Source organism: Gymnodraco acuticeps, unplaced genomic scaffold (genome assembly GCF_902827175.1).
Source record: "Gymnodraco acuticeps unplaced genomic scaffold, fGymAcu1.1, whole genome shotgun sequence".
NCBI lineage: Eukaryota > Metazoa > Chordata > Actinopteri > Perciformes > Bathydraconidae > Gymnodraco > Gymnodraco acuticeps.
This window is the reverse complement of record NW_022990238.1, coordinates 9,551,044-9,572,990: the sequence shown is the minus strand read 5'-3', so window position 1 is coordinate 9,572,990 and position 21,947 is coordinate 9,551,044. Positions and strand designations below refer to the sequence as shown.

Sequence of the window (21,947 nt, the reverse complement as noted above, 5' to 3'; positions counted from 1 at the left end):
ACGTTTCAGAGTGGCCTTTTATTGTGGCCAGCCTAAGGCACACCTGTGCAATAATCATGCTGTCTAATCAGCATCTTGATATGCCACACCTGTGAGGTGGGATGGATTATCTCTGCAAAGGAGAAGTGCTCACTATCACAGATCTTTTCAGATTTGTGAACAATATTTGAGAGAAATGGTTATTTTGTGTATATAGAAAATGTTTTAGATCTTTGAGTTCATCTCATGAAAAATGGGAGCAAAAACAAAAGTGTTGCATTTATATTTTTGTTCAGTGTAGAACCATGTCCTGAATACTATCAGGACATGGTTCTAAGATATTTTAAATTAATTTTCTATCACATACTATACTATGATTTGTATTGCATAATATTCATAATATTGCAGGTCACCCTTGAAAAAGAGATCTTTTGATCTCAAGGGGCTTTCACCTGGTTAAATAAAGGCTACAAACAATTCTGTGTTTTTTTTGTTACAATATTTCTCATTACATATTCTATATTTTGGCTTTCTATTGCATTTTTATGAAACACTATACAATAACCTTTTCACTTAAACACACTTCACTAATATTGTATTACCATATAATGAAATTGTATAACGTTTTACGATATTCAAGTGGGAACCTTCTATCTGTGCCTTTGCCCTGGGTGGAGGAATACATGACGTCCCACTTGAAGTTATACAAGTAGTGGTGATGCATTTAAGTGTTCACCATCAAACTCGTACTTGTGTATATTTTCATACGGAAATAAATGCTTGGAATCTTTATGTCGCAAAATAAATGATATTAGTATCTTCATATTTTCTGTAATATATTTCCATTCATCGCTCCTAGTACACGTTACATTTCAGCTATGGGGAACAAAACATTACTGTTCACAACATTGTTTTAGTCACTTGAAAATAAATTCCTACACTTTGGTCAGTACCGGAAGGCAGCATCACCGCTCTATCAGCAGATGTCAGATGATTCTTGAGCTCGCTCTCCCGTAGCAACATTAAGGGGACTTATCAACGGAGACTGGCAACTGTTGAAACATCTTTTATCAACATTAACTGAGCAGCAACCTATATCCAGACAATGGTAATCATATGTTTTAAGTTAAAGTTGTTAGTGTGCCATGCACTAAAAAGAAAAGCAACAAACTTGCATACTAGCTAGCTAGGTCAGCTAAACGTACCTAGCATGGCTGTTGGCATCACTGTGGCTAATATTAGCTTATGTTCCTCTTTGTTAGCTGCATCGTCTATAACAGTACATTCAATTATTATTTGTCTATGGTGTCAATGTTTGGTACTACTGGCAAATGGTGTGCGTTAAAACAGCTGTCTGGGGGACATTGTGGTTTGTTTGTGTAAGACTAAACTAACCGGCATATGTATTCAATGCTCAGATTCCAGAGTTGTCCAACCCCTCGGTGTGTATGAGGGACCCTCAGAGGGTGGAGGAGATCCTGCAGTCCATGGTGAAGGCTGGCTCCAACACCGTGCAGGTACATATCCACTAATACCAAGTGTTTTCCCTAAATTACACGTGCAATGTGAAGAAGTGTGATATTCTATTTCTATTCCTATTCTATTCAGGTGATCGCAGATTTTGACATGACTCTGACAAGATTTGCATACAAGGGCAAAAGGTGCCCTACATGTCACAGTAAGTGCCAGATGTAGTTTGGGGTTTTCATGCATTCAAAGGTTGGTCTTGGCCAAATGTTGTAGACATTTTGTCTCTGATTTTATTTACAGATATTCTTGACAACAGCAATCTTATCTCCAATGAATGCAGAGAAGAGGTAGGAGTGAGCCTTTAGTGCAAAAATAATTGTTTCCATTTGTAGGACTATTTACAACTAACTTCCAATATATTTTTCTGTAACTGTAAGCCGCTTCGGAGACACAATGCAGTTAATGCACGTTCAAATAGTTAGATATTACAAGTGAAATATATGCATATTTGCCTTTTTTATCTTAAGTGAAAATGCTTACATCTTAAGAAGCAGATTACCTTAGTACAAACAAGCACAATTCTTTGAAATACCCAGTAAGACCAAATATTGCTTATTATTTGGGTGTACTGTATATATTCATTTTAAGAGTGTTTGGACATTATCAGCATTTTAAACACAGAAAGAAACACATTCCAGAATCCCTAGGACAAAAATAAGTTGTAAACTGACAATTATTTCTAATTTCTCATTGGGTAAAAAGCAGTAGTTTCCTAACTGTTACAGTGCTCTAAGTATTGTCCTGTCTCTGTCAGCTGAAGGTTCTGCTCGACACATACTACCCTATAGAGATCGACTCGGCACGATCAATAGCAGAAAAGCTGCCCCTGATGGTGGAATGGTGAGTATCTAACACACCTTTTACTCAAAATATCATATTCCTTACTTTAATGTGTTAATACAACTGAGTCACCCACCTATATGTCACAGGTGGACTAAAGCTCACAAAATCCTGGTGCAGCAGAAGATTAGGAAAGACCTGCTGGCCACGGCGGTGCGGGATTCTGACGCCATGCTGAGGTCAGAGAGAGTGATCCCTCAGAAGACCAGAACATCCATTTAATAGTCTACATGTTGAAAAAGATGTGTATTAACGGTTGCTCTTTCATCAGGGAGGGCTACCAGCTCCTCTTCGACCACCTGCAGGAGCACAGCATCCCCCTCCTCATCTTCTCTGCTGGAATTGGAGATATCCTAGAAGAGGTTATCCGCCAGGCCGGAGTCTTCCACTCCAACGTCAAAGTCTTCTCCAACTACATGGACTTCGATGAGTCTGTGAGTATCCGCGCCTCAAACTACGGTTGACCCCCGCACCAGGGATTGACTTCATGTATTTGCTGCTACAGGGATTGTTGAAGGCTTTCAAGGGAGAGCTGATCCACATCTACAACAAACGGGAAGGCGCTCTGCTGAACACCGGTCATTTCCAGGAGCTGCGGACGCGCCCCAACGTGCTCCTGCTGGGAGACTCTCTGGGAGATCTGACCATGGCCGACGGGGTGCAGGACATGGAGAACATCCTCAAGATCGGCTTCCTTAATGACAAGGTAAATACAACCTGACACACAGCTTTTATACACCACCTGACTCGGGGACAGTTTATCCCACAGGCCATACGACTGCTCATCTCCTGAGCTTGCATTTTGTATTCTTTTTCTGTATTCATTTGTTCTATTTCGTATATGGCTTCGCCCTCTAAGGCTATCGCTATTGGGTTATCCCTCTGCGCCCCCGTGCAGCACTGAAACACTTGTAGTCCACGCCCATCCGCCAGGTGGGCCCCACCCTCGGGCCTCCTTCCGGTATAAATAGGAAGGGTGCCCGGCAATCTGCTCCCTCTTTTCTTCAGCAAACCAGCACAGTTACTGAAGCACAGCCTACCTGGGGTCAGAGCACGCATACGTGGCTCTAAACCAGCAGGTAGCATGCACACACTGCGCTCCCCTCCCCTCGGGCGACAGGAAGCGGAGAGCGGACGCTCTTGCTGCTGTGGCCGAGGAGGACGATTGGCCCGTCCAGGCTTACGAGCCCGCGGACGGGGCCGAGTGTCCCTGGGGCCGAGTGTCCCTGGGGCCGAGTGTCCCTGGGGCCGAGTGTCCCTGGGGCCGAGTGTCCCTGGGGCCGAGTGTCCCTGGGGCCGAGTGTCCCTGGGGCCGAGTGTCCCTGGGGCCGAGTGTCCCTGGGGCCGAGTGTCCCTGGGGCCGAGTGTCCCTGGGGCCGAGTGTCCCTGGGGCCGAGTGTCCCTGGGGCCGCGTGTCCCTGGGGCCGAGTGTCCCTGGGGCCGCGTGCCGGGCAGGAGTCCGAGGAAAAAGGCAACTCCTGCCCCGTCTCCCTCCACAGTTCGGTTCTCCCCTCCCTCCTCTCCCCCGGACGGGGGAGACAGAGTCGGAGCAGGGTGCCAGCTTGGTGGCCGAACATGCTTTCCCCCTCTCCGTCACCACAGCACGGCGGCGAATAACATCGCGCGGCTCTCCAACTCGGTGGGGACACTGGTAGAGCGGTCCACCACCGAGGCAGAGGAAATCAGCAAGGCGGCCAGCACGGCGCTCATTCTGTGCGCGTCCGTCGCTGGCAGGTGAGGATTTCTGCGTGGGTGACACAGATCCAGCGCCACCTTGGGCTGAAGTTAGTGTTAATTTCGTCAGCTATTTTTTTATTTAGTTTTAGTCTTAGTCCTTTGTTAAATTTCCTTTTTAGTTTTAGTCATATTTAGTCACCTTCATCCTGTTTTTATTTAGTCAAGTTTTAGTCGACTAAAAGTCTGAGCATTTTAGTCTTATTTTAGTCGACTAAAACAGTAACTATTTTAGTCAAGATTTAGTCGACTAAAAGTCTGAGCATTTTAGTCTTATTTTAGTCAAAGAAAACTAATTATTTTAGTCTACTTTTTGTCAATGAAAACTGTTGAGTCTTTTTTAGTCATCAGATTATATAGAACATTTCAGTCAAACTAGTCTAGCCAAAACCAATAATTTGTCATTTTAGCAAATATAAATAAATAAGATTATATATTGTCCTTATTTGATGAAAACCACAGGTTGAATGATTAAGAAGCTTTGCAGAGAGTATCTGCTCAGGTTTGTGGTGTTTTTACCTGTGTTATGGCCACATTGCTTCCCTTCTGATGAAACAATGCATTGGCGTTTTTTCTCCGCCTCATTGTAGCAAAAATGGGCCCAAATATCACGTCGTTTCTTTCTCCCAAGCAGTGGTGGCTTAAGACTTTTTCGTTGTCAGTCATTTTGACGGACAGGATCGTAACATTTCCGTCATAATTCATTATTACCCGTCGAGTACACAATTTATCACTCACTCGCACTGACGGGGGGGTATTTGGTTAACGCGAGTGCGACCACTGCTCCCAAGCCCTGTTGTTGCCATTTTATTTTATGTTGAATAAGGTTAGTTAGAGACCATGAGTTAGACCCGAGTCTTCCTGACAGTTCATATTGTGCCGCTGCCCGGTGTAATTCAAATGTACCGCCGCGCGCAGCACAGACACACAGCTGCTGCCCTGCCGCAGCCCCGGAAATGGAACTGCTGGGAGAAAAACTGACTATCAGAGATGTAACGTTATCTTTGATAATATGTGCTACTGGACGCTCCAATCAGCCCGGACGGGCTGCTCGCGCCCCAGTTCCACGCCATGGTGGAGTCCATGAAGACGGCTGCGGAACAGGTGGACGGCATTCGCCAGCATGTACAGCTGGCTCCAGCTGGCTGAGCTGCCACAGCGGCATCAACGCCCGCAGCAGCTGCGGCGTCTACGCCGGCCACAGGAGGCCACAAGCGGAGAGACGCCCACAGCAACCGCCTCGGCGTCAGACTCGCCCTTCGGCGGCTGCAGGGGCTCCGTCCCACGTCTCCACTCCGCCGCCACCCCAGAGACAGGGTCTCCCGGCGGCGAGTCAAAGGGGAGTGAGGCTCCCCGCTCCTGGTCTGCTCCGCGAGAGCCTCCGAGGAAGCAGAGCCGGTAATTAAGCCGGCTGCCACTAATCTGTTGATTAAGTAGACAGCAGGGCTCCCTGCAGAAGCCTGCTGGTTTTAACCTATCGGTTAATAACCTGCAGAGCTCGCGGCATTCCTCTGTCCGAGATACGCCTCCTACACACGGTCATAATAACCCATGAGCGCCGTTTTAACGCCTCATGTGGACAGCACTGCACACACCTCCACTCATCCCCTGAGCGTGTACACGCCTCATGATGACAGCTGGAGTGAAATGCAGCGTGTGGAGGCTTCCTCGCAGCCCTTTCGCGGCTGCCACTAATCTGTTGATTAAGTAGACAGCAGGGATCGCTGCAGAAGCCTGCCGGTTTTAACCTCGGTTAATAACCTGCAGAGCTCGCGGCATTCCTCTGTCCGAGGTACGCCTCCTACACACGGACGCCTCATGTGGGCAGCACTGCACACACCTCCATCCATCCCCTGAGCGTGTACGCGCCTCATGATGAGAGTCGGAGTGAGACGCAGCGTGTGGAGGCTTCCTCGCAGCCCTTTCGCCTCACGGGCAGTGGCGGCGAGGGTAATGGCGTGGCTCGTCACCAGGACGACCATTACAATGCATCACAGAGAAGCCAGAACGGGGGAAAGAGCAGTATTCCAGGTGCCCCCAGCGGCAGCGCCCGCAGCGCCACGGCGTCAGGGCTCGCTGCAGAATTCTGCTGGTTTTAACCTATCGGTTAATAAACTGCAGAGCTCGCTAATTAAGCCGGCTGCCACTAATCTGTTGATTAAGTAGACAGCAGGGCTCGCTGCAGAAGCCTGCCGGTTTTAACCCCTGTTAATAACCTGCAGAGCTCGCATTCCTCTGTCCGAGATACGCCTCATACACACGGCCTTAATAAACCCATGAGCGCCGTGGTAACGCCTCATGTGGGCAGCACTGCACACACCTCCATCCATCCCCTGAGCGTGTACGCGCCTCATGATGAGAGTCGGAGTGAGACGCAGCGTGTGGAGGCCCCCGCGCAGCCCTTTTGCTCTAGGCCCACCTTGGGTTGCCTCACGGGCAGCGAGGGCTCTGGCGTGGCTCGTCGTCATGACGACCACAACACATCTCGAGCATGTGCGCCCGCTCAGTGTTTCTCGGAGTGGCAGCGCGTGTGTCTGATGGACAGATGGAGGAGCAGGCTGATCAGCAGAGGGTACACCCTGCAGTTCGCCTCCCCCCCACCCCCACAGTTCAACGGGATACAGGAGACACGCCTGTCATCCCAAGAACAGTGGCTTGCGCTCCAAGCAGAGCTACGGGAACTCCTGTTGAAAGAGGCTATTTCCAGGGTTCCCCAAGAGGAAGAAAATCAGGGCCAGCTGCCTCCAATCTGTTGATTAGTAGGCAGCAGGGTTCGCTGCAGAGGCCTGGTGGTTATGACTTTTCGGTTATTAAACCACAGACCTCGCGGCATTCCTCTGTCCGAGATACGCCACCTACACACGGTCACAATAAGCCCATGAACGCCGTGGTAACGCCTCATGTGGATGTCACTGCACACACCTCCACTCATCCTCTGAGCGTGTACGCGTCTCATGATGAGAGTCGGAGTGAAATGCAGCGTGTGGAGGCCTCCTCACAGCCCTTTCGCTCTAGGCCCACCTTGGGTTGCCTCACGGGCAGCGGTGGCGAGGACTCTGGCGTGGCTCGTCGTCATGACGACCACAACACATCTCGAGCATGTGCACCCGCTCTCAGAGTGTTTCTCGGCGTGGCAGCGCGTGTGTCTGATGGACAGATGGATGAGCAGGCTGATCAGCAGAGGGGACACCCTGCAGTTCGCCTCTCCCCCCCTCCCCACAGTTCAATGGGATACAGGAAACACTCCTGTCCTCCCAGAAGCTTGCGTTCCAATCCGAGCTGCTGGAACTCCTGTTGAAAGAGGATATTTCCAGGGTTCCTCAAAGGGAGAAAAATCAGGGGTTTTCACTTCCGTTATTTTTCTAATCCCAAAAAAGACTGGGGCAATGAGACATCCTCGTTCTGTCAATATTCCACATGCTGACGATCAAACAGGTGCTGGAATGTGTTCACCAGGACGACTGGTTAACTTCCACCTGAAGGATGCATACTTCCACGTACCCATCATCCCGAAACACAGGAAATTCCTGCGGTTTCTCATTTCAGGGAATATCAGACCAGACAATCGTCTGCCGTTTGGATATTTCCTGGCTCCTCCCATTTTTGTGTAGAGAAGGCTGGAGCCGCTACACAGAGGAGGGATGAGAGGGTGGTTTCCTCTGGACGACCTGCTAGTTGCTGGCTCGCTCCAGGGAGGAAGTCGCTTTACAGACGGTACATCTCGTATCGCATCTGTCAAAGCCTGGGTTTCATAATAAATTGGAAGAAGAGCTGTTCTCTTCCCTCTCAGACAAACGTTTATCTGGAGTGGAATTAAAAACTCAGCCAGCAGCAGAGCGTGCTCTCGCGGCAGCGAGTGGAGAAACTGACAGCTCTCCTCCGGCGTGTCACAACCCACACAGCACTCTCCGTGACGCAGCTGCTCGGCATTGGCGTCAGCTGGTCACGGGGGGGATTCCCCTTGGTCTCTTCCAACTGGGGGACACTCCAGAGGTGCTTCATTCACTGCAGAAGCCTGCTGTTTTAACCTATTGGTTTATAAACTGCAGAGCTCGAGGCATTCCTCTGTCCCAGATATGCCTCCTACACACGGTCATAATAAATCCACGAGCACCGTTATAAAGCCTCGTGTCGATAGCATACACACACCTCTCATCCTCTGGGCGTGTACGCGCCTCATGATGAGAGACGGAGTGGAATGCAGCGTGTGGAAACTCCCTCGCAGCCCTTTTGCTTCATGGGCAGCGGTGGCGATGGCGTGGCACGTCACCATGACGACCATTACGGCACATCACAGAGAAGCCTCTCCCCCCAGCAGTTCCATGGGATACAAGAAACACTCCCGTTATCCCAGGAACAGTGTCTTGCGCGGTTTACTCCCGCTATTTTTCTAAATCTCGGAAAAGAACGGGGGAGTCGCCCCGTTGCTGTACAATCAAACATGTGTTGATTTGCACAGACCACGGCTATGGAAGCAGCCTACCTCAATCGCCAGGGAGGAGTACGATCTGCGCAGCTTCTGAACGCAGCCAGGCGGCTGCTGTTCTGGGCGCGCACACACGTTGCTCTCCATCAGAGCAATGTATATTCCCGGCGAATTTAACCAAGGGGCTCGCAGAACGCAGCAGCCGTTGTATGCGAGGAGTATGGAGACTCAGACCTGTGTCACGCACACTGGCGACTCAGTGGGATTTGGCTTTGGTGTTACGCGCACTAAAGCAAAGCCCCATTTGAACCTGATCAGGTTCCCCTTAACTGTATTCAGCCAAAGTAGTACTGCTCTTGGCTCTATCAGAGAAAAGGGTGAGTGATTTGTCTGCTCTCTCTGTGGCTCCGTCATGTCTCCGGATCCAAGGAGATGCAGTTCAGCTGTTTTACGCCCTAACCCGGCTTCATGCCTAAGGTCATCACAACTCTTTTAGGTCAAGAGTGATCACCCTGGCTGGCTTCTTCCCCCCTCCTTACAGGTCGAAGGAAGAAGCCACATCTCATCTCCTCTGTCCGGTGCGCGCGCTGTCCTGCTATGTGGCGCGCACGGCGGCATTGCGCCGTTCTCAGCGCCTGTTTGTGCATTACAGAGAGCGCTCGATCGGGCAACCTCTGTCTACACAACGGCTGTCACACTGGCTGTGTGAGGCTGTGTCACAGGCATATGTCTCCTCTGGGGTGGAGCCCCCGGAGAATATCAAAGCGTACTCCACCAGAGGAATTTCCTCCTCCACGGCGTTGCACGGAGGAATGTCAGTGGAAGATATTTGCACGGCTGCATCTTGGTCTTCCCCCTGTTCATTTATTCAATTTGATTTGAGGGATGTCTCCCTTTCCTCTCTGACGCACCCTGTACTGGGTGTCCTGTCAGAGTGAGTGACGTCAGGGATCCAGCTGTGCGCCTCTCTCCTGCCTCGCGGCACACAGAGAGCGGCCCTTTTTTCCCCTCGTATGAGAGGGATGTTCCCTTTACTCTGACACACTTCGTATGGAGTGCCGGTCAGAGTGAGTGACGTCAGGGATCCAGCTGAGCGCTCTCCTACCTGGCTGGCACGGAGAGAGCGGCTGTTCCCCCTCTATGATCGCAGGACAAGGTGGGACCTTCGTCTCTACTTTCTCACAGCGGTCGGTATGTATTGTTCCCAGCCTTCACCCCATCAGGAAGAAGATAGACATGTTTTGCTATGTTCCAGGTACGGTGATGCGCCATTACGCATGGCACAACAGGCAGGGGGGTGTTATTAAGCAGGTATGTCTGTGCTTCTAATGCCGGACGGACCCAGTGGGGCGCAGACTACATCATGCTTCGCCCTTAACCCAATAGCGATAGCCTTAGAGGGCGAAGCCATATACGAAATAGAACTGAGGTTACCTACTGTAACCCAGCTTCTATGAGTATTGGCGCAGCCCTCTAAGCGCTGGGCCCCACTGGCTCTACGAATAGCTGAAGAAAGGTTATTTTGTATGGGAGCAGATTGCCGGGCACCCTTCCTATTTATACCAGAAAGAGACCCGAGGGTGGGGCCCACCTGGCGGGTGGGCGTGGATGTGGACTACAAGTGTTTCAGTGCTGCGCGGGGGCGCAGAGGGATAACCCAATAGCGATAGCCTTAGAGGGCTGCGCCAATACTCATAGAAGCTGGGTTACAGTAGGTAACCTCAGTTATGTCTTGTTGTGTATACTGTATTTATATTGCATTGTTGAGGAACCTTTGACCCTAGTTTGTCATTACACAACTACACTGTAGTTGTGAATAGGACATTAACCCTTTGAGATCAAAATTACCACATGGTTACCACTTTATATTTATGACAATCTTAACCTGTTTACATTCAGGGCATTGTGTACATTTGGTTTTCGCACCTTACTGATAATCTGTGTTTACTTGCACTCTGTCTTACATTTCTCCTTAACTGCTACAAAGAATTGTGATCACCTGCTGCTCCGAGATGAACACTCACATTTAACTTCTAAGAGAACAATAAGCATACATTTGTACGAAATCATGTTATTTAATGACTGTATGGTGATATGAATTTGGACACTGGTGATACTAGTTGATGGAGAAACTTTTAAAAACTAAATTTCTCTCTTTAATTGTTTGTATATCATTTTGTTAATGTAGCTTTTATGTTTTTTGAAAATCCACTAAAGAAAGTGTAAAAAAACCTACTGACTTCACATCTCCTTTTTCTCCTCAGGTGGAGGAGAGGAAGCAGTCTTACTTGGACTCGTATGACATAGTGTTGGTACAAGATGAGACCCTGGAAGTCCCCAATGCCATAATGCTCCACCTGACAGGCAATAAGTAAAGTGAGCACTGCTGTTTTCTATTGTACGCTCCAGTGCCATCAGCTGAAGCTCAGAAGGTGCCAGTGGAAGGCTTATTTCGAAAGTTACACGATTGTTTTACAAAACTCTTCACAAGTCCAGTTTACAGACACGGCTCACGTTCACCATGTCACCCTTTGATATTTTCCTCCATTGGCCTTCCACTCATGTTTATAGTCAAACTGACCATACTGTGTGTGATTTGTTTGGTGTGTGGGGGGGGGGGGTTGTGTGTGTGTGTGTGTGTGTGTGTGTGTGTGTGGTTATGTTTTTATTTGGGGGAAGAAATAAGATAATATTGTTTTTGTTGGTGGGTCTGTTTTTGTCTTCATATAGGATGTCATGATAAAGGGAAAAAACGTTACATAAGTGGCAGCATTGGACATCTGGTTTGAAACCAATTCCTTACAATAAGCTCTTTACCAGCAGATACAAACTTGAAACTTGATTTTTTTTTCAAAAGCGTTTTCTTACAGTGTCAAGTCTTCCAGTTTCTGGACTCATTGTAAGTTTACAGTACAGGTTGTATTTGTTATGAACATTTTTACATTTTGCAATGTTTTTGTTAACATTATAAGGGGTTAACTCTGGCAAATACATCAGATTTTAAGCTTAAAATAAATAGTCATTTTTTAAATGTGGTGGAGTGCACTGAAAGGTCAACGTATTTAAAATGACTAACATCTATCTCATAAGTGTTGGTATTAAGATTATCATAACTTAGTGTGTTTACATGAAGTAACCTTCTGTCATTTTAACAACGGTTGATTCAAAAGTGTGCACTGCAACAAACACATTTGTTTTTTAATTCAATAACCAGTTTAATAATTAATTTTTCATATGGATAATAAAATAAATGTAGTTTGATTCTGTCACACATGTCATACCTCTATCTCCTCCATTTCGACACAGTTGTCTGTCAAATCAAACTGAAACATGTATTATGATTGTGTGAAATAAAGTTTCATTTTACTACAAAACTGTTTATTTTATGTTTCACAACACATTTTGATAGAACATTTTATATAACAAACCTTCTGATATTATACAAAAAAGCTACTCCAACGTAATCTGTGTTTTTTCATCATGTTTAGATGAGGCATTGATTTCGTATTTAATAAAGTTGTATTCTGGAAGAGGGGCCCAGCCCAAATGCTTTTTACGGTTTGTAAATGGAAAGATATCAAATTTGCCTCGTTCAACAGAACACAATTTCACTACAGACGATTGTTCTTCCTTTCACATTTTCACACCTGTTTCATGTTCACACATTATTTTAATAAAACCAAGTTAAGTAGGACTGCATTAAAAGGCTCAACAATGTTTCTATCTCCGAAGCATTTTCAAAATAGTTGCAGGACAGATTCTCATATGACGACTTCAGCCACTGCCTGCCTGTTCCTCTCCACCAATACAATACAGAACGTCCCATTTACAGCTCGTCTCGTCTCACTTGTTGAGACTCCCCCTGAAGTTTCAGTTCATCTTCAATAATCTTCCCGTCTTTATTTAAGTCCTGGTTATTGAACATGTCCTGAATGATGGTGTCGGCATCAAACCCTGGCCGCAGACGACCTTTGGCCTCCTTAACCTGGAGCATGATGAAGGCCGAAAACTGGAGGAAACAGGAGATGGTTGTTAAAACATATTCACTGTGTATATCCAGGCTGGATAGATTCAGTTACTCTTACCTCCTCTAGAGGGACCTCTTTGTCACCATTGAGATCCATGGCAGGAAAGAGGGGGTCTGGGCTGTCCCCCAGCCACACAAACATGAAGCCTTCCGGAATACCTTTCTGCAGCTTCACTAGCTCCAGCTCGAAGAAGAGCACGGCGCTCCCGGGAACATCACCAGCTTGGGAACAAAAACAGAGCAGAGGAAATATGAGTTGGGGTAAAAAGAAAAGTGTGTTTAGAGTGAAGTTCATACTGACCTCCATTTTCACCATGTCCCCAGTGTGGTGGAGCGACCACCTCCCTCCTCTCGCCCACACACATGCCTCTCAAACCTTCCTCCAGACCCGGAATCACCATATTCGCTCCGAGAGTCGTGATGGAGGGGGAGTCAAACTGGTCCCTGGAAAAGGACCGATAACTGGTTAAGGCTTTTAACAGTGGGGAGTTAACCTTTATGCATCAGGACATTTTGGCTCTTTCATTTGATTATAATTGTCGATGCGTCATTGATGCATATTGCATATATTTTAATTTAACTGTGTAGCCAACAAAGAGACAATCAGAAACCCCCCCCAATTTGACATACAATTCTTTGATACCCGGGCTTTAAATCATCTCAATCTAAAGCTCTGGCTTTACATTTTTAATTTTTAACTGTTTTCCACAAAATTGAGCTTGTTTTTAATGCTCAGGAATGTTTTGCCTATTGGGACATGCCGCCGTCCTGTTTTAAATTAGGCATATCCCAAACTGTGAAAAAAATCTCCCTGGCATTAAAAACACAGAAAATAATAATTCATCAACAGTGGGATTATTTATAAACTTGCATTTAAAGGGTTACAATTCAGAAAGAAATATTATGATAAAAAACTGAAGTAGATTAAAAGATCTAACTTGAGGGAAAATAGAAAAATAATAATAATTTTAAAAAACACTTTTTTTCCCTCTAAGAACATTAAATCAACTTTTTTTTTAAAGGGATGCAAAGGGTTAAAAATGCTAATTAAAAACCTATGCAGGAATATGTGTTGTAGTCACGGATACATAAATGGAGTTAGATCTGCAGTTCTAGTCCCACAATAAATCGATGATTACATGCATGCAGCAGCAGGGGGGTGCAGTGTAGCAGGGGGTGCAGTGTAGCAGGGGGCGCTCACGAGGAGTACAGCAGGGTGCCGTCCATCAAGGAGCAGTTATAACGATACTGAATCAGATCATCAGCTTCACTGGTCACTGTGCATTCCTGGGGCTTGTGGGTAACTTTAATGTCGACTGTGTCTTCGGGGTTGTGGAAATCTATGACGTGAATGTCGAAGACCAGAACAGCAGAGCCAGGAATCAGGTCAACTGGGGGGGGGGGAAATAAACAGGACTAAGTGGTTTGTTGGTTCATACAAAGTGTCTTTTGATTTTTCTTAAAGGTCCCCTATTATACTGTTTTTCATTACTTTAGAATAGATCTCAGATATATACAAGACATGTCTCTGAAGTGTTTGGCTTGAAATACCAAACGATCATTGTAGCATCCCATAAACTCCTCTGTTTCAGCCCTGTTTCAAAAGTGCTGATTCTCTGTCTGTTACTTTAGATGAAAATAAGGAGCCCCTCCCCACGCCCCTCTGAGAGATATTTGGTTAAAATAAACACAATGGTGCTCTAGGAGGAGATTCAGGTGATAAGGTGGGGGTTACCTTGGTTGGTGATTGGCTAATGGTTACACAAGCCAAAACATCGTTATGACATCACAAAGTGGCCAAAATCGGATCAGCTCATTTTCAGACAGGTTTTTATTAGGGCTGGGACTCGATTAAAAAAATTAATCTAATTAATTAGAGGCTTTGTAATTAATTAATCGAAATTAATCGCATTTTTAATCGCATATACATATTTGACCTAAGAACAGTGAGAAGCAATTTTTTTTCACATGGATTTTAGTATACCATTAGGCACATTCACACCGCAGTACTTTTCCCACAAAGGTTCATGAGAATTGAGTTCATGAGAACTCTTTGAACCTGGGGGTGGATTAGGCAAATGAAGCCGCTGACGTCACTTCTTCTTCTTCTGCTTTGGGTTTACTGGCAGGCCGCAAACCACTTCACGGCGTATACTGCCGCCCAAAGTCCCCGGCCGGAAGTCCCCGGAGTTGGGGACTGGCTTCAGTAGAAGCTGCTGGGAGTCCCAGCAGCCTTCCGAGTAAATCGCCAGAACGCCGACACCTCCTCATCTCCACCGCTCCCATGTTTTATTTTGTGTTGCCATAAGTTAGTCTCTCTGCGTTTCTGCGCTGGGCTAATGCTAATAATGCTAATGCGAGGATAATAAAATGGCGGCTTCACAAAACTTTTTGGGAGTTTTACGGGGCGTGGTTTGCAATCCGCCCAGCCAATCAGAAATATAGCTCTTTTCTCACAAGAGAGCCGTACGAAAGTCCCTGCTCTCTAGCAGCTCTCTGCTCTCTAGCAGGGACTTTCGTCGGGGTAAAAAGGTTCTCATTAACTAATTTTAGTACCGGCTCTTTTTGGTGTGAACGCGATAAAAGAGGCTAACGTCCACGCTAGCTTTCACGCTAGCTGCTATATGTTTTGCATTGAGGTGATACTTGAGGCTTGATGTGCTGCGGTGATATGCGAATTCCTTTTTGCATAATTTGCACACAACCGTGCTCTTATCGACGCTTCCATCCGTCCGTTTTTTAAAACAACATTTCCCACTGTTGTTCACTGTGGTTTGTTGTTGTCTGAAGTCATGAACGTTAGTTGGTGCTCCAGTATAATCGGTACGCCTGAAACTCATCCAGTGAGAAACGTTCCGCTGTGCAAAAATAAGTGCGATTAAAATGCGTTAATTTTTTTAACGCGTTAATTTTTGTGTAATTAATTAATCTTAATTAACGCGTTAAAGTCCCGGCCCTAGTTTTTATATAAATGGATCAGGACAAAAAGTGAGCGACACTTTTTTCCTGAAACTTTCAGAATCTCCCACACAGAGGGGACACATGTTTATACATAAAAGACATGAAAAAGTGGATTTTTTTCATAATAGTTGACCTTTAAACGCATTTGTCCAACTCACCAACTCCTTCCTCGCCGTACGCCATGTGAGGAGGGATGGTAATCCTCCTCTTCTCTCCTATGCACAGCCCATGCAGGGCTTTGTCCATTCCTGGGATCACGTATCTCTTGCCGATGTAAGTGTTATAGGTGCTGTTCCGCTTGTAGCTGTCAAGAGAAGCGTTACACTCGATTATTTTCCAGTTATATGTTTTATTTCTCTCCTGGAAATGGAATCCTATGTTCACCTGGAGTCGAAGGCGGTGCCGTCCTGGAAACTGCCGTTGTAGTGGTAGCGGATGTAGTCTCCAGACACCGTCCTGCGGGTGCAGCCTTCAGGCACCTCCTTCACCACAAACATGAGATCATCTTTAGGGTTGAACACATCCACCAGCAGCACCTCAAACACCAGCGTAGCCTGAGGAGGGACCGAGGTTCCTATTGGAAGAAAAAACAAAATGCGTCTTTATTTCAAATTCTAATTTGGTATGCAGTAGGGGGGAAGTAGTGGAGTACAAATACTTCGTTACTGTACTTGAGTACATTTTTCTGGTATCAGTACTTTACTGCACTACACAACTTTTTACTTTTACTTCTTACATTTTTAACACAAATACCTGTACTTTCTACTTCTTACATTTTCAAAACAGGCTTGTTACTTTAGTTTTAATCTGCGTTTGTTGGCGTGATCATTATTATTTAGAGTCATTGCGTGCCTATTGATTTTAACACGATCCGTGTATCCATCATTTCCTGGTCTTCTCTAAAGAAGAGGGACCAATGAAAACGTTGTCATGTTGCCATTGTTCAGCATTCATTAGTAACAATGACCTTATTGTTCTATTAATATAAAGGGAGGTCAGTTACTCTTTAAAACAGCTGGTAGTTATGGGTACTTTTTACTTAAGTACATTTCGAAGCCCATACTTCTTTGCTTTTACTCGAGTAAAGAAGTTTAGTCAGTACTTCTACTTTTAGTATTTTTAAACACGAGTATCTGTACTTCTACTTGAGTAAAGGATCTGTGTACTTTTGCCATCTCTGTTGGTATGTGAAATGATAAGCTATTAGCCAACTTTAACTCAAGATGATTTATTAGTTAGTACCGTGGCCAGTCTCTCCATACGCCAGGAAAGGTGGGACGATGATGATCCTTCTCTCCCCGACACACATGCCCAAAAGCCCCTCGTCCATGCCTTTGATGAGGTCGCCCTGTCCCAAGTAGGCGTCATAGGTTGAATTCCTTGCGTAACTAAATCAAACACAAGGTAGGTGAGGATGGAGGAATCCCACAACAGTCACCTTAATGTTAGAACCTAACCTCACCTGGAGTCGAAGGCTGCACCCGACAGCAGGGTGCCGTTATAGTGGTAACGGATGAAATCTGATGTCTTTGTGGTGCGTTTGCAGGCTGCAGGTTTGCCGAAGGAGCGGATATCCACCTTGTCCTCTTCGTTCCAGATGTCCAGCAGGAGAATATCATACACCAACACAGCGTCAGGAGGAATTACACCACCTGGGAGGCAAACAGCACAGATTTGGCCAACACCAGTACAGATTATGCATCCAACAAAGGGCTCTTAATCACCCATAGGGTTTGACAGTTTGAATCTGGATGGAGTCAACGATCACTTAACCATGGTTGAAAAGTTATGAAATCTATACATCATTTTTAAGATACGCTAATATTTTTTATTTCCCATGTCACATCGGTATCACTTTCAAATGCACCTCGTGGAGACCAGTAATACATATTTTGAGTTAATGTAAATGGAACTGATTGTGTTAAATATATATCTTATATCGTAACCTCTTCTAATTGAATAGATTTGAAAATATTTTTAAATGTGATATTGGATCCTTAGCCAAAGACTCTATTATATCCAAGGCCGGATTAACCATGGGCAACCTGGGCTATATAACACAGCTTTTCTATAGGGTCAAATTACTGTAGGTCTCACTATGTATGCGCTCAACTTTATTACTAAGCGGCGGCGGTGTATAGCTGAATCACAGCCCCACCCTTGAGCAACCACACAATTTCACTACATATTTTATTTTTGTAACTCTCAATGTTTGTGACTGAGAACTCCTCGTGTACTTGTACAGCCAGCCAGTCATATTTTGGCATTAAGTGGGGTGCTGCTCTGAGGTTTTGATTGGTATTACCTAGGTATTCCTGAGCCATCTTGGGATCTTATCCATTGTATCTTTGTCTTGTGTTTTTTGACTGAAAGGGCATGGTTGAACTATGTGGCTGCGTCGCTGCTTTTGACAAATAGGTGTGCGATTTGACATGCCAGATTGACTGAAAATTCTAAATATTGGTCATGTTGGTAGGATTGGGTAGGCGTGGTGTTATTTGTTGGTATGTGGGTTGGGGGGGGGGGGCCATGAGTGCTCAGTGCCCAAGGGCCCCTGGAGGTACTAATCCGGCCTTGATTATATCATATCATTTTGTGAAGAAACTTCATCATGTGTTTCTTCACCTGCCCCAATGCTCCCATAGGCCAGGTAGGGGGGGATGGTGATCCTCCTTTTCTCATTGACACACATGCCCTGAAGGCCACGGTCCATCCCAGCGATCAGTCTGCCAAAGCCCACCTGGCTGATGAAGGCCTTGCCTCGGTCATAGCTGTAAACAAAGAAGAGAGCAGGGTGAGAGGGCATAATCAATGGAAACCACTGAAGGTAAGTAGGTTGAAGGATCCAATTAGAAGGCAACATAAGAAAAAAGTTATGTTCTATTGTAAAAAGCTAACGTCATGGTGCTATGAAAATGTTATGGTGAAATAAAGTAAGCATTCAATGTTCCATCCACATTAGCAGTATTATAAAAAAGGACAATATGGGATGCATCATAATCAACCATTTTTTAAAAATATTTAAACTTTAAAAACTGGGAAGTCAACAAAAGACACAATTGATTTTGAATACTTAATTAATGCCTAGATTAAAGTCCTATTTATATACAGGGTTCTTACACCTTTTCCAAAGTCAAATTCAAGCACTTTTCAAGCATTTTCAAGGTGCATTTTCCAGCTTTTCAAGCATCTTACAGCTGTTGTAAATTACATATTTATATACACATACTCAAATGATTATTTCCCTACCTCACATTAAATCAGATGTTCTTTATGCTATAAACAACCAAATGTGTGTTTCGTGATAGCCTTCTACACGAGGATGAAAAATTAAAGAAAATAAAACTAAGTTTAATATTTCAAAATGAGTGACCCATCTGTATGTCCCATATAACCTGTCTGAGCCGATATAAAACAACCAGCCAAATAACTTTTCAATACATTATTGATTACTATTTTTGAGGTACTTTTAGGTTGGCAGTAAACACAAGTCAGAGGTACATGGTGTACTTCTACTCCACTACAGTTCAGAGGTACATGGTGTACTTCTACTCCACTACAGTTCAGAGGTACATGGTGTACTTCTACTCCACTACAGTTCAGAGGCACATGGTGTACTTCTACTCCTCTACAGTTCAGAGGCACATGGTGTACTTCTACTCCTCTACAGTTCAGAGGTACATGGTGTACTTCTACTCCTCTACAGTTCAGAGGTACATGGTGTACTTCTACTCCACTACATGTATTTAATACTTTTAGTTACTTCACAGATGTGGATGAATGATGTGAAATCTAATCAAGTGTTAAATCTATGGTTCCACCTGGAGTAAATCCACAAGCTACCCTGCAGTATACAAAGTCATTCAAACTAGCTGCACCTTTACCATCTTTGAGAACACTTTCATGATCAATCATTATAAAACACATCATATATATTATTCTGAAATGGACCAATCTGCACAACGACTACTTTTACTGTCGCTACTTTAACTATATTTGGATGAGAATACTTTTCTACTTTCACTTGAGGAATATTTTGAATGCAGGACTTTTACTGTGACAGAGTATTCCTACACTCTGGTACTTCTACTTTTGCTAAGTACAAGATCTGAGTACTTATAATTTCACTACAAGATCTGAGTACTTGTACTTTTACTCAAGTACAATACCTGAGTACTTATTCCACCTCTGGTAGCGTATTAGTCTGAATTGTAGCCACAAAATCATGCAGAGCTGCATACAAATAGACTCACAATGGTAACAAGTGGAAAATAATATTTACAAATGTGTACAATGATTTGTAGGTAATGCTGACTACTCAAGACACCTGACTTATACATCTTCAAAGGAAGACTGTGTTCATTCTACAATTACATGGGATTAAAGCAACATGTAGTTTTACTTGTATAATACTTCAATTTTATATAAAGACAGTTTGTTTTCATCTGTTTTCAAATAAACAAAGTCTTGGCTTTCAGAATATTAAACTTGTTTCGGCAAATTCAGATGATAAATACAACTTTAAAGCTTCGGCATAATTACAAGCGGAGAACTGAGTAACTTAACGTCACAGCAGGCATAACAACAGCTGGTGTTTCTTGTGAGTGTTTCCCCGGGAAACAAACGCAAAAATACACAAACACACTCGCGAGCTTCCCCCAGACCAGTAATACAAACGAAAATGTGTCTTCGGGTCAATGTGACTGATTTCGATAGAGCAAGTCACATTTGGTTTAGGCACGAAACATACTACCAGTAGAAATACATTGCTTTCAAAATCGCTCTGTGTCGAATCAATAGATTATATTTCGTGACTATAACACGAAATGCCGTGAGTGCTTCATCCTCTGAACACCACAGGATGGCGACTGTAACGCACATAACATAGGTACGCTCATCTGAAATGATTGTCCCCTGCAATTATTATTATCCGTCAATCGAGTTCGCTAATCAGCTAGCTAACGTTAGCTTAAACAAACGTAACATGCAACGTTAGCCTAATCTGAAATGCTCTACTACGGCGTACCTTTCATGTGGCTCGTCAGCGCAGACTCTCGCATCGTTATTTTTGCAAACTTTGCAGGAGGCTACTCGTGGGCTTGACCCTCGTCTTAGCCATGGCTTGTATTTGTCTTCTGCTAGCCAACGCTCGTTGAAACTGCAACCTCCTGGCACACAGTCATCTATCACTCTCATCAGAATGCCCAGGTCACACATAACACAAACACTTGTTTGCGGAGCTGTTTTATGTAAAAGCAAAGCAATTATTTTCTTTTAATCTAAAAAGCGAACTATTCAGTCAGACAGCAATTTATTGTAAAAGTAAAGCATTTACATTTTCAAGCACTTTATCTCAATTTCAAGCACCATTCCCAAAATTCAAGCACTTTCCCAACCTTGAAAACACCACGTCAAATTTCAAGCATTTTCAAGGATTTCAAGCACCCGTACGAACCCTGTATATAGTTCCATTGACAATTTCAATGTGATATGGCGATTGACACGTCTGCAGTTGTAATCTCAGTAAATGATCTGTGAATCCATCAGGAAAAATGGTCGCATTTCGATGTCGTATTGTCTCCAGGAAAGTAAATAACAATACCTTATAAATACATTCTTATCCCACTTTGCAACACAATTTTTGGAAGAGCTAATATGACATGGTGCATGCTGGGTTCCATTATACTTTTGCAGATGCATGTAAGGTTTGATGTTACTGTAGCTCGTTGTTTACTTCACAACATATGTAGAGAGACAAACTTAAGGCTGTGAATGAGCTCACTCTAAACTAATTGTATTTACATTCAATTATGTTTTTTGCTGTAACTGCACCTGGAGTCAAACTTTTTCCCGTCTTCAAAGAAGGTTCCGTTAAAGTGATAACGGATAAAATCGTCAGTCCCCACTTCTCGAGGACACACTCTCGGTATGTCGTACCGATCCACAACAACGTCCACAAAATTACAATAAACAGTAAGTACATGAAGGCAAAATGAAGCACTATATATTAACAGATCCATTTGAGCAGTTGTGACAATAACTGCGGAAGAGAGTCTGTAACGGGGGAGTGATGAGGTTAAAGAAGAGTGGAGAAAAGTACAGACAGACGAGCTGGGTCAAGATTGTCGAGTTGAGACGGACTACTTCCGGTTAAAATTACAAAAATAAAAGCCTTCTAATAGAATAAACGGATACACACACAGGCAGAGGTGGAAGTAGGCTACTCAGATCTTGTACTTGAGTGAAAGTAGAAGTACTAGAGTGTAGGAATACTCTGTTACAGTAATAGTCCTGCATTCAAAATGTTATTCAAGTAGAAGTAGAAAGGTAAAATCATAGGTTTCAAATATACTTAAAGTACCTAAAGTAAAAAATACTCATTATGCAAATGTGTCAATTTCAGAATAATATAAATTATATGTTTTGATTATAATTATTGATGCATTAGAC

At 44.5% G+C, this 21,947-nt stretch overlaps 2 protein-coding genes across 2 annotated transcripts; one reads left to right on the top strand and one right to left on the bottom strand.

The window, feature by feature from the left end:
• The first annotated feature begins 946 nt into the window (after positions 1 to 946).
• LOC117548656 (cytosolic 5'-nucleotidase 3-like) lies at positions 947 to 11,883 on the top strand. Its single transcript, XM_034220041.1, has 10 exons — positions 947 to 1,087; positions 1,398 to 1,496; positions 1,588 to 1,657; positions 1,750 to 1,796; positions 2,264 to 2,349; positions 2,439 to 2,528; positions 2,621 to 2,783; positions 2,855 to 3,055; positions 10,774 to 11,118; positions 11,184 to 11,883. Exons 1-9 carry the CDS (start codon positions 1,085 to 1,087, stop codon positions 10,882 to 10,884), a joined length of 870 nt encoding a protein of 289 aa, XP_034075932.1. The 5' UTR covers positions 947 to 1,084; the 3' UTR covers positions 10,885 to 11,118; positions 11,184 to 11,883.
• Positions 11,871 to 21,602, bottom strand: LOC117548654 (peptidyl-prolyl cis-trans isomerase FKBP10-like). The gene is made up of 10 exons (XM_034220040.1): positions 21,330 to 21,602; positions 18,123 to 18,268; positions 16,960 to 17,149; positions 16,740 to 16,885; positions 15,882 to 16,071; positions 15,656 to 15,801; positions 13,738 to 13,927; positions 12,838 to 12,980; positions 12,595 to 12,758; positions 11,871 to 12,518 (listed from the first exon to the last, which is right to left on the bottom strand). The coding sequence occupies exons 1-10, from the start codon at positions 21,515 to 21,517 to the stop codon at positions 12,336 to 12,338; spliced, it is 1,686 nt and encodes a 561-aa protein (XP_034075931.1). The 5' UTR covers positions 21,518 to 21,602; the 3' UTR covers positions 11,871 to 12,335.
• Between the last annotated feature and the right edge of the window lie 345 nt (positions 21,603 to 21,947).

Coding starts and splice junctions, on each gene's coding strand:
- LOC117548656 (XM_034220041.1), top strand. Junction 1,497..1,587: donor CTGGCTCCAACACCGTGCAG/GTACATATCCAC, acceptor TATTCTATTCAG/GTGATCGCAGATTTTGACAT. Junction 2,784..2,854: donor ACATGGACTTCGATGAGTCT/GTGAGTATCCGC, acceptor TTGCTGCTACAG/GGATTGTTGAAGGCTTTCAA.
- LOC117548654 (XM_034220040.1), bottom strand. CDS start 21,517: ATGGATCTGTTAATATATAGTGCTTCATTTTGCCTTCATGTACTTACT. Junction 16,886..16,959: donor GGTGCAGCCTTCGACTCCAG/GTGAGGTTAGGT, acceptor TGTTTGATTTAG/TTACGCAAGGAATTCAACCT. Junction 13,928..15,655: donor GTACGGCGAGGAAGGAGTTG/GTGAGTTGGACA, acceptor CCCCCCCCCCAG/TTGACCTGATTCCTGGCTCT.